At 47.6% G+C, this 17259-nt stretch overlaps 1 protein-coding gene across 1 annotated transcript in view; it reads right to left on the reverse strand.

Annotated features, from left to right (window-relative positions):
• Positions 1 to 17259, reverse strand: part of LOC143806157 (H-2 class II histocompatibility antigen, A-U alpha chain-like) — a 258329-nt gene that overhangs the window by 18589 nt on the left and 222481 nt on the right. Inside the window, exon 4 of the mRNA XM_077286166.1 lies at positions 2871 to 3155. Within this exon, the coding sequence (XP_077142281.1) occupies positions 2871 to 3155 (285 nt within the window). The remainder of the gene's footprint in view (positions 1 to 2870; positions 3156 to 17259) is intronic.

Consider the following 17259-nt stretch of genomic DNA (forward strand, 5'->3'; position numbering starts at 1 on the left):
GGTTTCATAGAAGTCAGGAGATATATCTACCATCTTTTTATGATAATCCGGTTACAGAGGATGAGGAAATGTGTCATACTCTAGATGTGAAAAGAGCAGTTTTAGAGTATTTGGATAGGACACAAAATCGATTCCAGAATCGGAAGAAGGGTTCGAGTGTCACAAAAAGTTCTATCGCTAGATGGATCAGGGATGCGATATGTCTTGCTTATTCTGCCAAAGGGGAGACACCGCCAGAGGGCATCAAGGCACACTCCACTCGTGCTATGGCATCTTCCTGGGCGGAGAAGGAGGATGTTCCCATTGACATGATATGTAAGGCGGCAACTTGGTCATCTCCTTCCACATTTTCTAAACACTATTGCCTTGATCTATTGGCCAATTCCAGCCTACACTTTGGGCGTTCAGTACTTAGTGCCGTGGTCCCTCCCAGATAAATAGTCTTTGAAAGTCTCTAGTAGTGGGTGCTGTCGTAGCGATAGGAAAACCGGTGTTTACTTACCGGTAATAGGATTTTACAGAGTCCACGACAGCACCTGTAGACTTCCCCCCCGTATTTAATTACTGATTCTTGCACTCTATTGGAAGGTGTGCTTTTTAGAGATCACTCTATAGAGGTGATGGTACTTAGTATTGTTTAAGATATTATTATCATGTACTGATTCATTGGCGGTATCCCTTGTACTCTGGAACACAAACTGGAGAGGCGAGGGGGACCGCCCCTTTTTAACCTGTAGGTTCCTGTCCAGATGGTGGGCGGATCCCCTCTCTCGTAGTGGGTGCTGTTGTGGACTCTGTAAAATCCTATTACCGGTAAGTAAACACCGGTTTCTATCATTTTTTTTCATATCTTGCAGGCCCTTAAATTCCCTTCAGATCTGTGAAGGTAAGGGTCAAGAAATGCCCAATGCTCGCTCAAAAGATTGTTAAGAAGGGAGCAGCTGATGAGACAGATACACTCAGCTCATACCTGAGAAAGTACACCAAGAGGAGTACAGGCTTAAAGGGGTTGTCTTCATTTGGTATGAAAGTCTGCCAAGAGCGGGCAGTCATGTGACCACAAGTATGCGATTTGCATGCTTCCAGCCACACTCCGTTTAGATGTACACGGCCTCGCTCAAATCACTTGTATTGAGTGAGGCCACACACATCTAGTTGGAATGTGGCTGGGAGTATGCATATTGCATACCTGCGCTCCAGGCACCTGAGAATACTGACAGTGCACAGCGTGCGAGTTGTGCGGATTGACAAGTCTGAAGACACATAAAATGACTACAGACTAATCATGCCAAACTTGGACAACCCCTTTATCAGAAAGTAAGTTGGTACGAACTCTGCTTTATGCACATGCTCAAACATGAGCTGAGAGCTTCTGCCTCCTGAGAAGTGAAAGGCTTAGCAGTCTTCTGAGCACTCAGGACACAGTCCACCAGTGAACTCAAAGAAATTTAATGGCCTACGAATTATAAAAAAAAGCCTTAAAATTTAGTTACACTTTAACAACTGTTATGTGTTTTTTCAATATTTTCAGAAGTGATTTTAAAAATCCAAATATGATTGGGCCTGGCATTACCTCCAGTGTAGGGGGTCAGCTCCACTGGTTTTGGAGGCTAATGTTTTAAGGGATTTTCCATGTTCAAAAGGGTCCAGTTTGCATCCACATAAAAGTTCTTACAAATAACTATTTTTGCGGTTGCTGCACCTCTAACTCTGTTGTTTAACCAGTCTCTTCTTACTAGGCAATGATTGGAAAATGGCCAATGTTATACCCATGCACGGGCACAGTAGTAGATACGATTCTGGTAACTTCAGGCATGGGAGTCTGACATCTGTAGTAGTGAAAATTATGAGTACTTGTCACGCACAGTATAGGACAGACTAAGTGCAACACAAAGAGATAAGGGGAAGAGGGGCCCAACACTAGGGAAGCAGGGAGTGAAGACCCGCTAGGCAGATCTAACGTCACCCTGTCTGCCTTAAGAGACCCTAAATAGATTCCGCACCAATTGCCGAGTAGGATACCTAATCCCTGCCAGACCCTAGCGGTAAACCCTGCTTAAGGAAGGAAGGGGTTAATGCTGGTCAAACCCCACTAACACTAAAGACAGCTAGGATAAAAGAAAAAAGGGAGACGCTTAGCTTGAGTAGACTCAGAGAGAAACACCGACACCCTCCAAACAGGGCACTAGCAGACTGCTACAGCTCCAAGCCTCAACAGGGAAGTACAATTAGAAAATATCACCCGCAACTGTTATAAACACCCAGATCCAGGTGTGGCCATTAGCATCGGGGGAGGTGGCCACTAGTCAGCAAAGCAAACTACTGAGACCTTCTGCAAACAGATGCAGTGCAACGGTCTGCACCCTCTGACAGATCTGTGACAGTACTCTTCTGAAAAAGATGATAATTGATCAACTAAAAACAAAAATGGACCAAAAAATCACAGCCTTACGGAGGGCAGATGATGGCAATCTTTTCCCTAGGGACAATTGTTATCATGATTTGGCCGCACTGTGTCAATAGGTCCTTTCGTTTTTCTGAAGCCTTCCAAAAAAACACATGCATTTTAAGGTGGAATTTTTACCTTCATTGTTACAGAAAAGTCAATAGTGAAATATAAAATTCACTACAAATAATACTTTTTTGTTTGTGGCACCTTTTGATGCATTTTATGGATCAGTGGTGTTTTTTAATAGGCAGCATGTTCTAGGTAAAGATTTTTTTTGCTGTGTTTTTTAAAGGGTTTCTCTATGTGGCTGAAAATGCTGTATGAATAAAATACAAGTTATGCAATAAATAGAAAAAAGCCACTAAAATATGCCATGAGAAACACTTGAAATTCATACAGGAGGTCTTATGGTGTTACTTACTCCAGAGCTTGTTGGTGGGATTTTTAGGTAGCCCCGCGTGCTCCACAGAACAGGTGTACATGTCGCCCTCTTTTGGAATTGTAGCCAAATATAGGAATTTGTAATAAGACAAATCTGACGCAAAATAGAAGTCGGTTTCTGAAACTCCGACTGTCACCGGCTGATTATTCTTCATCCAACTCATCTTGATAACGGGAGGAAAGATTCTCTTGACCAAACAAATCAGTTGATTGGGCTCATTCAGAACCACTGGATTCTCTGTGAAAATCTGTATAGTGGGTGTGACTGCAAGACAAAGGTGGATGAGAACAATAATCACTTTATATTCTTAATTCATTTAACATTCTAATTTCTTCAAAAAATATTTTTAGAATGTGCATAAAATGAGAACAGTTCTATTTCAACACAAGATGGTGGCCCGATTCTAACGTATTGGGTATTCTTGAATATGTACTGTTTGTAGTTTATTTATGAAGATTTCAGAATAATGCAATGAATACACAGGATTCGGCTGGCCGGGCGCGACCAATTAGCAAAGCATGGTTCAAATTCCGCACCAATTCGCGGCCGGACTACGCCTGTCGCTGATTGTTTGCCACCGGCCAGGCGCGAACAATCAGTGAAGCCAGGGCCAGCTCCAGGTTTTTGAGGGCCCCGGGCGAAAGAATCTCACAGCTCACGTAGCATATAACACAGCTCACGTAGTATATCCATGTAGTATATAGCACAGCCACGTAGTATATAGCACAGCCACGTAGTATTTAGTACAGTCACGTAGTATTTAGCACAGCCACGTAGTATATAACACACCCCACGTACTATATAGCACAGCCACGCAGTATATTGCACAGCCACGTAGTATATAGCACAGCCCACGCAGTATATAACACAGCCCACACAGTATATAACACAGCCACGTAGTATATAGCACAGAAACATAGTATATTGCTTTGCAGCTATGTAGTATGTAACACAGCCACATAGTATATAGTACAGCCACATAGTATATAGCACAGCCACTTAGTATATTGCACAGCCACGTAGTATATTGCACAGCCACGTAGTATATAGCACAGCCCACGTAGTATATAGCACAGACACGTAGTATATAACACAGCCCACACAGTATACAACACAGCCCACGTAGTATATAACACAGCCCACGCAGTATATAACACAGCCACGTAGTATATAGCACAGCCACGTAGTATATTGCTTTGCAGCTACGTAGTATAACACAGCCAAGTAGTATATAGCACAGCCCACGTAGTATATAGCACAGCCTATGTAGTATATAACACAGCCACATAGTATATAGCACAGTGACATAGTATATTGCACAGCCCACGCAGTATATAACACAGCCCACACAGTATATAACACAGCCCACACAGTATGTAACACAGCCCACACAGTATATAACACAGCCCACGCAGTATATAACAATGTGGGCACCATATCCCTGTTAAAAAAATAATTAAAATAAAAAATAGTTATATACTCACCTTCCGGAGGCCCCCGGATCCAGCCCAGGCCTTTAGCGATGCTGCTCGCGACGCTCTGTTCCCAGTATTGCTTGCGGCATTAACCCGTGATGATGTAGCTATGTCATCCAGGGTCATTACCGCAATGCATTCTTGGGACCGGAGCATCGCGAGGAGTGGGAAAGGCTGCCGCGGATGCCGGAAGGTGAGAATATAATGATTTTTTTTTTTATTATTATTATTTTTAACATTATATGTTCTTACTATTAATGCTGCATAGGCAGCATCAATAGTAAAAAGTTGGTCACAGTTATGGGGTTAATAGAAGTGTTAACGGACTACTAAAACGCTAAGTGGGCACTGACTGGAGGGGAGTATGGAGGGGCCAATTCGCGGCCGGACTGTGCCTGTCGCTGATTGGTCGCGGCCGGCTGGCCGCGACCAATCAGCGACTCGGGATTTCCTCTACAGACAGACAAACAGACGGAAGTGGACCATAGACGATTATATAGATCACATTTCATTTTTACTAATTTATCAGTGTTTAATAGTTGTCTGACATTTACAAGATGAATAAAAGCAATACAAGGTCACTTTGCTGCAAACCATAACCAAATCAGTACATGTGTACTTATTTGTACACAGCAGAGCCCTGAACATGGAGGCTTTACACGGGTTTTATTATCTCATACATTTATGGCATATTCACAGGCAGGGCCGGACTTACTAGCTGAAAAAATGTCCAGTAAAAGCCAGATGGGTCAGTGCCCCATTGGGCCACATCAGCACAACACTTTTAAGGCTGCTTTCACACATCAGGTTTTTGCCATCAGGCTCAATCCGGTGAGTTTTGTAAGAAACAGATTCGTTGCAAATTGTGAAAAACTGATGCAACAAATCCTTTTGTTTCACCGGATCCGACTAGCTGTTGGATACTAAGGGTATGTGGATCGCCCCCGGTAGGGCTATGGGGTACTCGGTACTGGGTCCTTCGGTTCACGGGGGATGTCACGGTGGCTGACCCAGTCCGTGGCCCTAGGGACGTCCGTTGTAAATGGGGGAAAGGTCTTTAAAGGGATAATGTTCGTGACGCCACCTGCGGTATTCGGTCAGGATGACCGACGCTGCTCAGGGGTCCGCTGGGGTGATGTGATGGCAGGTAGATGGTGTACCTTCCCACAGGTGAAGTGTATCCCCAGAGCTTTCCAGAGGTGTAGATGGTGAATGGTGTGAGGCGCGGTGAAGAACAAGGACACAAGGTTGCAGTCTCTTTACCTTTACTGAAGGCTTCAACATCCACAGCCCAGAGCACCAGATCACAGGGCAGGCAGAGTCCGGCCGGTCTGAAGGCAAATCCACAGTCCCCTTATCCAGGTGGAAATCAGTAGCCTTCCTCTAGCGCCTGGGTAGTACCTCCCTGCTGAGCGTCTCGGTAAGGTCCTCACAACTGATGTTGGTGTTCTAGATGTTATGTCTCTCTTTCTGTCCCCCTGATGGTAAGGATAGGACAAACCTGTATGACTGGTGGCCTGAGGCTTTTTACAGGGACTCTAGCACACCCCAGCCCCCACAAGCTGCCACCATGCCTCCTGGGTATGGGTCGGGCAGGTAACGTGGAATTATCTGTCCTGCCGGTCTCTGGAGCAAGGCTTGAAGACGATTACTCCCTCGGTGTTCCGGCTACCGGATCCTGCGCCTCAGAAAGCAGGCAGCCTTTTACAGGGCAGAACTCCTTCTGGTTTCCTCTCCTTTCGCTATGGCTTCGTTTCTCACCCTCTACAATGCAGCTCTGTGGCCTTCTGTCTAGGCCTCTGACAGGATCCCACCCCTGTCAGGGACCTCTCTGTCTGCAGCGCTTAGATGTTCCTCCTTCCCCTCTGGCTGCCTGACAGGTGCTGCCTGGGTGAAGCCCAGTCAGCTTCTGCCTAACTTCCTATCCAGACCACCAGTTTTACCTAATTGTGAAGAGTGCCCTAATAAATAGGTGCATAGCTCCCCCTGGTGGTCTGGAGTGTGAAGTGTGTTGTGTGGTTTGTGATACCTGTTAAGAACATCTCCTTTATTGCATTCAGACGTAACATCACTCCCCCTGGTGGAAGAATAACATTACTGCAACGACCAGGACCCTGGGGTGCTGCACTCCCCCGTTAAATCCAGTACTCCCGGACTGGGAAAAGAAAACAACCATACATTAGCAAAAGACATGCAAAATTTTTTTTAAAATTGCTATAAACAAGTTAGTTTAACTGTGCTTCCCTTTATGGGAGGTGAGGACACTTGAACGTTACAAACAAGAACCTATTTACAATACTGACTTGCTTCTTTATCTGACCAACAACAGATGTGCTAGCTAACTATGAAATACAATTACCTGTACAGGTATACTATCTACTATTTACTAAGTGCATAGGCAAACATTCTATTCTATTTAAGTGCAAAAAACAATATTCTTCTCTAATTGCAACCTTTCTACTAACCCACACGGGTTCAGTACTTGAAAGTAGCAGCAAAGAATAAACAAACTATTTACATTCTTGTCAGTGTTTCGAGGCTTAGTTGGATGGCTTCCAGGGCTTTACTTGGCACATAATCCTTCCTGGCCTGGGAAGGGCCGGATCCAGGGCCACACCTGGCACCAAGCAAACACCATTGGTTTGTCTTTCATTGATAGTAAAGTAATGCGCAGTGATGGAGGTCTGCGTAGCTTGAGTATGAGCATTTGCTGCAGCAGCGGTAGTGGCTGCTACAGGGCCTATCAGCAGTTCCTCTGTCACCGGGGCAGGGTCAGCGTTCTTACCTGCCACAGCAGTGTCTTCGGTGTCTTTCGGTTCTGCTGGTGGCGGCGTCTGCAGCAGTTCTGGCAGAGGCTCTGGGAGCGGTGTTGGAGACAGTGCCGGTGGGTCCTCCGTAGGCGTTGTCTAGCATGCGGCCTTGGTGTTCACCCGCAGCTGCAGGAGCTGATCGATCAGCTCGTTCACTCCGGCCTGCAGGAAGTCAGCACCAACTGTGGAGGCTTGGTTACGGTGCCTCTCCGGGTGGCTGGGGGAGTCCTCTGCTCCGACCCCACGCTCTGGTTCCGGGCGGCTGGCCATGGTGTCTTCCACGTGGCTGGCTTCTTCCTCATCCTTTTCCCGCTCTCTTCTGCGGGGGCGGTTTCTGTTTCTTTGTCTCCGCCCGCCATTGAGGATCAGGAGGCGGATCTTTGCTGCTGACGGACACGTCCTCAAGGTACAGAAATATTTGGACTGAGCGGCCATTATTTTTCGTGCTCTTAGTCAGTTCACGCCTACGACGACACGCCCTTCTTGTTCTCCTGCGCTCGTGGTGCTGTAATGGCAGCAGTTTTGGTGGGAATTTTGGCGGTCTTTTGCAATACACAGTCTTTTAGCAAATTACAGTTCAAATACAATTCTGGCACAGTTCTTAGGCGCACATGACCCGATTTTCAGGCTTAAGTAGATCCCGTTTGTGACGCCAAAAGATGGATTGCCCCCCAGTAGGGCTATGGGGTACTCGGTACTGGGTCCTTCGGTTCACGGGGGATGTCACGGTGGCTGACCCGGTCCATGGCCCTAGGGACGTCCGTTGTAAATGGGGGAAAGGTCTTTAAAGGGATAATGTTCGTGATGCCACCTGTGATATTCGGTCAGGGTGACCGACGCTGCTTAGGGGTCCGCTGGGGTGAACTGTCACGTCCCACGAGGTAATCCATCTGAAGGGGTTAAAATATTTTACAGGCAGGAGCCCTGCTAATGTAGCTGTGCTCGTGCCTGTAAGCCCCGGCGAATGAAGGAAATGTAGGTCAATGACCTATAGTTACCTTCAGTCGCGGTGAGGCGCCCCCTGGTGGATGTCCTCATATGACCTGGAGCGTGGGAAAAAGTTCCCAGGCTGCAGTTCATGAGGACATCCAGCATAGGGCGCCTCACCGCGACTGACGTTAACTATAGGTCATTGACCTACATTTCCTTCATTCGCCGGGGCCTACAGGCACGAGCACAGCTGCATTAGCAGGGCTCCTGCCTGTAAAATATTTTAACCCCTTCAGATGGATTACCTCGTTGGACGTGACAGTTCATCAGAGAGGGTATGTATATTGTGGGTTTATTATTTTGCCAAGCGAGGGTCTTCCGGATGGATTGAGAGAGCAATAAAATACTAAAACAACCTGTGTGTTTATTTCATTAAAATACTTTTTAATCATGTGTGTGTGTGTTTTTTAACCCTTTCAGACGATTGGATTAATAATGGATAGGTGTCATAATTGACGCCTCTCCATTATTAATCTGGCTTAATGTCACCTTACAATAGCAAGGTTGCATTAACCCTTCATTACCCCATATCCCACCACTACACGGGAGTGGGAAGAGAGTGGCCAAGTGCCAGAATAGGCGCATCTTCCAGATGTGCCTTTTCTGGGGTGGCTGGGGGCAGATGTTTTTAGCCACGGGGGGGCCAATAACCATGGACCCTCTCTAGGCTATTAATATCTGCCCTCAGTCACTGGCTTTACTGCTCTGGCGGAGAAAATTGCGCGGGAGCCCACGCCAATTTTTTCCGCGATTTAACCCTTTATTTTACACACTACAGCGCCCACATTTTGCACATACACACTACTAACATTAGTAGTGTGGAATATGCAAAAAAAAGGGGGATATGAGATGGTTTACTGTATGTAAACCATGTCTCATATCATGTCTGGTTTAGGCAGGAGAAATGAAAAGCCGGCAATTGAATTACCGGCTTTTCTCTAACACCGCTGCGTATTTCTCGCAATGCACACGCATGGTCCGTGTGTAATCCGATTTTTTCTCGCACCCATAGACTTGCATTGGCGAGTCTCGGCCGAGATACGCTGACAATCGCAGCATGCTGCGATTTCATTCGGATCCTGAATACGGTGGAGAAAATATCGGATGATGGGAGCTGCACCATAGATTAACATTGGGCCGAGTGCTATGCGATTTTTTATTGCATAGCACTCGTCCGTATTACGGTCTAGTGTGACCCCAGTCTTAGAGGTAAGTATTGCAACGTTGCAAGTGCTGTGATCCTGAGCAAGCAGGGGGTCCCACTCGTTCACATTGGCACTGGCACAGGGCCCCTTACAGTACGGCGGTGTGTTTGCACGGCGGGGGCGCCTCCCACCGGCAGCGACACTTTTGCGTACTATGAGGGACCCTGTGCCAGTGACGTCGCCAACGAGTGGGCCCCCCACCTGATGAAGGAACCTGCACTTTCACCTGCACCTTCCTCTTTGTCCCCGTGTAAGGTGGTATAGTATGCGGGAAGAGGAACCAGACTTTCAGCAGGGTCAGATTCAGGCTGTGTAGAGTGCAAGGGGAATGTAGTGGTCTCGGTCAATGTACCAGCGGGCTAATCTAGCAGTGGCTGGGCAATGGGCAGGATGAGGAGGAAACACAGATCTAGGCCCAAATAATAAAGTGGCCTAAATGCAGTTCAAAATTGGTAACAGGACTAACCAGGCGGCATTGCTTTGTTCAGTTGAGGACAACTGTAATGAGAGGCTGACAATAGTAGGGCCAAATAAGTAACTAGGCTAAATGCAGTTCTAAATTGCTAACAGTAGGAAACAGGCGGCACTGCTTTGTTCAGTGGAGGAGAACACCAAGCAGCGGCAGACACCGTTACTAGGCCCCAACCCAAGTAGTAGGGCAACTGCAGTGTTACATTTAAAAATACTTAATGAGAGCCTGAAGGTTGAAGCTCAGACAAGGAAACCTGGAGGAGAACACCAAGGAGGCGGAGAACACCAAGGAGCGGCAGACACCGTTACTAGGCCCCAACCCAAGTAGTAGGGCAACAAAAGTGTTACAGTTAAAAATACTTAATGAGAGCCAGAAGGTTGAAGCTCAGACAAGGAAACCTGGAGGAGAACACCAAGGAGGAGGAGCACACCAAGGAGCGGCAGACACCGTTACTAGGCCCCAACCCAAGTAGTAGGGCAACAAAAGTGTTACAGTTAAAAATACTTAATGAGAGCCAGAAGGTTGAAGCTCAGACAAGGAAACCTGGAGGAGAACACCAAGGAGGAGGAGAACACCAAGGAGCGGCAGACACCGTTACTAGGCCCCAACCCAAGTATTAGGGCAACAAAAGTGTTACAGTTAAAAATACTTAATGAGAGCCAGAAGGTTGAAGCTCAGACAAGGAAACCTGGAGGAGAACACCAAGGAGGAGGAGAACACCAAGGAGCGTCAGACACCATTACTAGGCCCCAACCCAAGTAGTAGGGCAACTGCAGTGTTACATTTAAAAATACTTAATGAGAGCCTGAAGGTTGAAGCTCAGACAAGGAAACCTGGAGGAGAACACCAAGGAGGAGGAGAACACCAAGGAGTGGCAGACACCGTTACTAGGCCCCAACCCAAGTAGTAGGGCAACAAAAGTGTTACAGTTAAAAATACTTAATGAGAGCCAGAAGGTTTAAGCTCAGACAAGGAAACCTGGAGGAGAACACCAAGGAGGAGGAGAACACCAAGGAGGAGGAGAACACCAAGGAGCGGCAGACACCGCTACTAGGCCCCAACCCAAGTAGTAGGGCAATTGCAGTGTTACATTTAAAAATACTTAATGAGAGCCTGAAGGTTGAAGCTCAGCTTTTTCAGTGGAGGACAGCGTGATTTAGTAGCGCAGACAGACAAAGGTAGTATGTGTTAACTAAAAAAGTTGGCTCTATGCAGTTTTAAATTGGTTACAGGGGTACACAGGCAGCATTGGTGTGGTCAGTGGAGGACAATTGGAAGGAGGGACCGCAGACAGACTTCCTAGGCCTAAAATAATAAAATAGGCTCTATGCAGCTTAAATTTGGCAACAGGGTTACACAGGTAGCATTGGTGTGGTCAGTGGAGGACAATTGGAAGGAGGGACCGCAGACAGACTTCCTAGGCCTAAAATAATAAAATAGGCTCTATGCAGTTTTAAATTGGTTACAGGGGTACACAGGCAGCATTGGTGTGGTCAGTGGAGGACAATTGGAAGGAGGGACCACAGGCAGACTTCCTAGGCCTAAAATAATAAAATAGGCTCTATGCAGCTTAAATTTGGCAACAGGGGTACACAGGCAGCATTGGTGTGGTCAGTGGAGGACAATTGGAAGGAGGTACCGCAGACAGACTTCCTAGGCCTAAAATAATAAAATAGGCTCTATGCAGTTTTAAATTTGGCAACAGGGGTACACAGGCAGCATTGGTGTGGTCAGTGGAGGACAATTGGAAGGAGGGACCGCAGACAGACTTCCTAGGCCTAAAACAATAAAATAGGCTCTATGCAGCTTAAATTTGGCAACAGGGGTACACAGGCAGCATTGGTGTGGTCAGTGGAGGACAATTGGAAGGAGGGACCGCAGACAGACTTCCTAGGCCTAAAATAATAAAGTAGGCTCTATGCAGCTTAAATTTGGCAACAGGGGTACACAGGCAGCATTGGTGTGGTCAGTGGAGGACAATTGGAAGGAGTGTGTGACACAGTAAGTACTCCCAAAAACAAACTAGATGTTAATGTCTCCCAAAAAAAAACCAAACCCCCCCCCCAAAAAAAAGGGTGGCATAGTTAGGTACAGGGGTTTGCTCCTATGCTGACTTTCAGACATTGTAATTTTGCGCAAAGTATTTACTGGTGTAAATGTAGGACAGGACCCCTGACTATTTTAACTAGCATCATACATGTCAACAAATAGTTATTGTCTGTGCCAGGCATGGAAGGATTTCAGCGCATAGACTAAACAGTGGTGGAGCAGCGAGAGATAATTTTGCAAGTGGTAGAGTACTGTTTTACCTTGGGGGGGGACACTCTCTCCTGGCCGGCGGTACAAGCCCAGGGCCCCTCATGTTACAACGGTGTGTCTGACGTTGGGTGCGCGCCACCACCGCCAGAGACACTTCATTGTACTATGAGGGACCCAGTGCCAGTGCTGTCGACCAAAAGTGGGCACACCCACCTCTTCAGACAAACGGCACTCTGACGTGTGCTTGCCACAAGTGGCGAGACCACAGCCCCGTGGGGGGAGTTAGGGCATTTAGGGAGGTGTAAAGATGCTGGACAAACAGCAGCTGCAAATTACGAGATTGGAACAGTCAGTAACACCAGTCCCAAAGCAAGACCTTTTTACAGGAAAGCTAGGTGTCAGCCGGGAAAGGTGGGGAAAAATAATTAGAAATCCATGAGTGGTTCATTTTAAATGAAGGTTAGATCATCAACATTTTGGGTAGCCAGACGAGTCCTTTTTTCGGTCAGTATTGAACCAGCAGCACTGAATACTCTTTCTGACAGCACACTAGCTGCTGGGCAAGCAAGCTCCTGCAATGCATATTCAGCCAATTCAGGCCAGGTGTCCATTTTGGATGCCCAGTAATCAAAGGGGAATGACGGTTGAGGGAAAACATCGGTAATGGAGGAAAAATAGTTAGTAACCATACTGGACAAATGTTGTCTCCTGTCACTTTGAATGGATGCTGCTGTACCTGTCGTGTCTGCGGTCATTGCGAAATCACTCCACAACCTGGTCAGAAAACCCCTCTGTCCTACGCCACTTCTGATCTGTGCACCTCTAACACCTCTGCCCTGTTGCCCCCTGCAGCTCGTGTGAGAACCATCACCGGTGCTGTGTGCTGGGAATGCCTGAATCAAACGGTCTACAAGAGTAGCTTGTTTGGTTGCCAATATCTGTTCGAGGTTCTCATGTGGCATGATATTTTGCAATTTGCCTTGTAAGAGTCATGTCGGTCTGGTAGTCGGGGGCAGGTATATCTCGCCCAGGTATTTGTCCTATGTGAATAAAGGCCCCGTCACACACAGCGACGCTGCAGCGATACAGACAACGATGCTGATCGCTGCAGCGTCGCTGTTTTGTCGCTGTGTGGTCGCTGGGGAGCTGTCACACAGACCGCTCTCCAGCGACCAACGATGCCGAGGTCCCCGGGTAACCAGGGTAAACATCGGGTTTCTAAGTGCAGGGCCGCGCTTAGTAACCCGATGTTTACCCTGGTTACCAGCGTAAAAGTAAAAAAAAACAAACACTACATACTTACCTTCCGCTGTCTGTCCCCCGGCGTTCTGCTTCTCTGCACTGTGTAAGCACAGCGGCTGGAAAGCAGAGCGTTGACGTCACCGCTGTGCTGTGTTTTCCGGCTGGCCGGCGCTCACAGTGCAGAGAAGCACAGCGCCGGGGGACAGACAGCGGAATGTGAGTATGTAGTGTTTGTTTTTTTTTACTTTTACGCTGGTAACCAGGGTAAACATCGGGTTACTAAGCGCGGCCCTGCGCTTAGTAACCAGATGTTTACCCTGGTTACCAGTGAAGACATCACTGAATCCGTGTCACACACACCGATTTAGCGATGTCAGCGGGACCTCAACGACCAAAAAAAGGTCCAGGTCATTCCGACACGACCAGCGATCTCACAGCAGGGGCCGGGTCGCTGGTACGTGTCACACATAGCGAGATCGCTACTGAGGTCGCTGTTGCGTCACAAAACTTGTGACTCAGCAGCGATCTCGCTAGCGATCTCGCTATGTGAGATGGGGCCTTTAGGCCGCTCAGTATCTTCAGGATACCGAGGGGTTAATAAGTGCAGGAATAAAGGCTGACCAGCTGGAGGTTTCAGGTGTCAGCCTGGGGCACACAGAATGCCTGTCTGTGTGAGACAAACGTGAGTGAGAGCTGTGCTCATGATCTGTGTAATGTTAGCTGGGAGGGAGAAGCCCCCCCAGTTGTTAGATAGCAAAGTATTTGTTTAGTTAGCGCCGGACAGGCTAGGATTTATTTTTATGTTTTGTTTTCTGTATTTGCTTTCACTTTAACAAACCTGACCTGAGGTCAGTCAACTTGGAAACCTGCTGTCGCCTCAGAGTTCAATGCACAAACCACGTGACCTTTGACCCCAGCAAAGGCGATCCCGGAGTGTTTTGTCACATTGTGGTGGAGAACGCGGGCAACGCGTGGCACAGGCGACAGTATGGAAGACGTGGTGAAAGCCCTAGTACAGTCCACTGCCATACAGCAGCAGGCCACTGCGGCATAGCAGGAAGCTAATCGCTTGATGGCCGCACAGCTGAAGGAGTTACTGGACATGACGACTGCAGACCGCCAGCTTCTCCAACAGGTGTCGCAGCGCCTGGTGAGCATGCCTGAGGTGGACCCGGAAGCAGAGTCCAGGAGGATCCATGTGAGTTGATACTGGCAAAAGTTGACTGCGGAAGATGACGTCGAGGCGTACCTGACAACGTTTGAGCGGACAGCGTTGAGAGAGAAGTGGCCGAAGGAACGATGGGCCGATCTAATTGCTCCGTTTCTCTCCGGTGAGGCCCAAAAAGCTTACCATGACTTGGACCCGGAAGTCGCTCAGGACTTTGAGAGGCTGAAAGCTGAGGTCCTGGCCCGGCTGGGTGTGACGACGGCTGACCGTGCACAGAGGATACATCAGTGGACATATCAGCAAGATAAACCGCCGCGATCGCAGATGTTCGACCTGATCTACTTGATAAAGAAATGGCTGCAACCCGAGGTACTGACAACTCCGGAGATAATCCAGCGGGTCGTTCTGGACAAGTACCTGAGAGTACTACTGCAGCGCCCCAGAGTCCTGGTCATTGCAGTACTGTGGCTCCGCCGCTAAGGGGGGCTATGGTACGTCTGATGGCACTGAAGGAGTTCATCTGACCAGGTATCACATACACCAATACATTTCACAGTCTGGCCTCCAGGGGGAGCTAAGGGCACTATGCATTAGGCCACTCCTCACAGTCTGGTAAAACTGGGGGTTGGATAGGAAGTGAGATCAGAAAGCTGACTGGGTTGGAACCAGGCAACACCTTGTGGCACAGGGTGTTGTAGGGGAATATTCAGAGGGGTCCCTGTCAGGGGTGGGATCCTGACAGAGGCCTAGCAACCAGAGAGAACGTTACGGGACCGCGCCTGCACGATATAGCGGCGGTACCCCAAGAAAGGACAAGAAGCGAGGTTTATTGTGCTGAGTGAGAAACGAGATCAACGCAACAAGGAGAATACCAGTAGGAGTCGTGCTGTAAGACGAGGCAACATCCTACTGAGGCGCGTAACCGGTGGCTGGAACGCCGAGGAAGTATAGAGCTCCAGGCCAAACTTCAAACCTACGGCAGGACAGTCAGTTATAGGCGGGCTGTCTCACCCAATTGACCTAGGAAGACACAGGGGGGTAACAACAGGAGTGGGGCGACGCTAGAGTCCCGGAAGAGCTCCGAGCCTCCCCGTCATACGGGTGCGTCCTATTGTGAATTCTGTTTGTGGGCTCCCCCGGTGGTGTTTTATGGTAGTGCCACTTATGTGCCTTCTTCTATCCCTGATCACCTGTTGCCACCCATTAGGGGAGTTTCCTATTTAAGGCTGCTTGGCTGTTAGTCCCATGCTGGCCAACAATGTATCAGTAGCATTTTGTTGCATTCTCCTGCCTCAAGTTCCTGTTCAGCTAAGTTGAATTTTGTTTCCAGTTTATGCTATTTCTTGTCCAGCTTGCTGCAATGTGACTCTCTGTAGCTGGAAGCTCTTTTGGACTGAAATTGCCACTCCAGTGGCATGAGTTGTCACTGGAGTTTTAAAGTAACTTCAGGATGGTGTTTTTGAGTAGTGTTTTGAAGTTGACCGTGAAGTAACTCTTTCCTATCCTTCTGCTATCTAGAAAGCGGACCTCACTGTGCTAAATCTGCTGTTCATCCTACGTATGTCTTTTCCCCTTAACTCACCGTCAATATCTGTGGGGGGCTGCTATCTCCTTTTGGGGTTCATCTCTGGAGGTAAGGCAGGCCTGTATATTCCTCTGATAGGGGTAGTTAGATCTCCGGCTGGCGCGTGGTGTCTAGGGCATCGTAGGAACACTCCCTGGCTACTTCCAGTGTTGTGTCAGGTTCAGGTCACGGTCAACTTTAGTTTCCATCACCCGAGAGCTAGTCCGTTTTGTTATTTTTATTTCCCTGCCATTGGGATAATCATGACAGTTTGGCCGGCCAGTATGTGTTAAAACTATGCACTTAAGCAGGAAAGGATGAGAAAAGGTTTTTTTTTTTTTTTTTTCTGTGTTTGAAAGTGCACCTTAGTTGCTCATTTGTACTCCTTGCTTAAACTGCAGTCTTCAGCCTTTTTTTTTTTTTTTTTCCTCTCCTCTTAAATGGCTTTGGTTACACCTGTTTGAATCATGGATCCACAGAGTTTGGTTGCAGGTCTGAATAACCTCGCTACAAAGGTCCAGAACTTACAAGATTTTGTTATACGTGCTCCAATGTCTGAACCTAAGATCCCTATGCCTGAATTTTTTACCGGAGACAGATCTCGTTTTTTGAATTTCAGAGAGAATTGTAAATTGTTTTTGTCTCTGAGATCTCACTCTGCTGGTGATCCTGCACAACAGGTTAAAATTGTTATTTCTCTACTGCGGGGTGACCCACAAAGTTGGGCATTTGCATTGTCGCCAGGGGATCCTGCGTTATTAAATGTAGATGCGTTTTTTCTGGCATTGGGGTTGCTTTATGAAGAACCTAATTTAGAGATTTTGGCTGAGAAAGCCTTGATAGCTCTTTCCCAAGGGCAAGATGAAGCTGAGATATACTGCCAAAAATTTCGTAAATGGTCGGTGCTTACTAAATGGAATGAGTGCGCTCTAGCAGCTAATTTCAGAGAAGGTCTCTCTGATGCCGTGAAGGATGTCATGGTGGGGTTCCCTGTGCCTACAGGTCTGAATGATGCCATGAAATTGGCTATCCAGATTGATCGGCGTTTACGGGAGCGCAAATCTGTGCACCATATGGCGATGTCTTCTGAGCAAAAACCTGTGCACCATATGGCGGTATCTTCTGAGCAAAAACCTGTGCACCATATGGCGGTATCTTCTGAGCAAAAACCTGTGCACCATTT

The sequence above is a fragment of the Ranitomeya variabilis genome, chromosome 2 (assembly GCF_051348905.1).
Source record: "Ranitomeya variabilis isolate aRanVar5 chromosome 2, aRanVar5.hap1, whole genome shotgun sequence".
Classification (NCBI taxonomy): Eukaryota; Metazoa; Chordata; class Amphibia; order Anura; family Dendrobatidae; genus Ranitomeya; species Ranitomeya variabilis.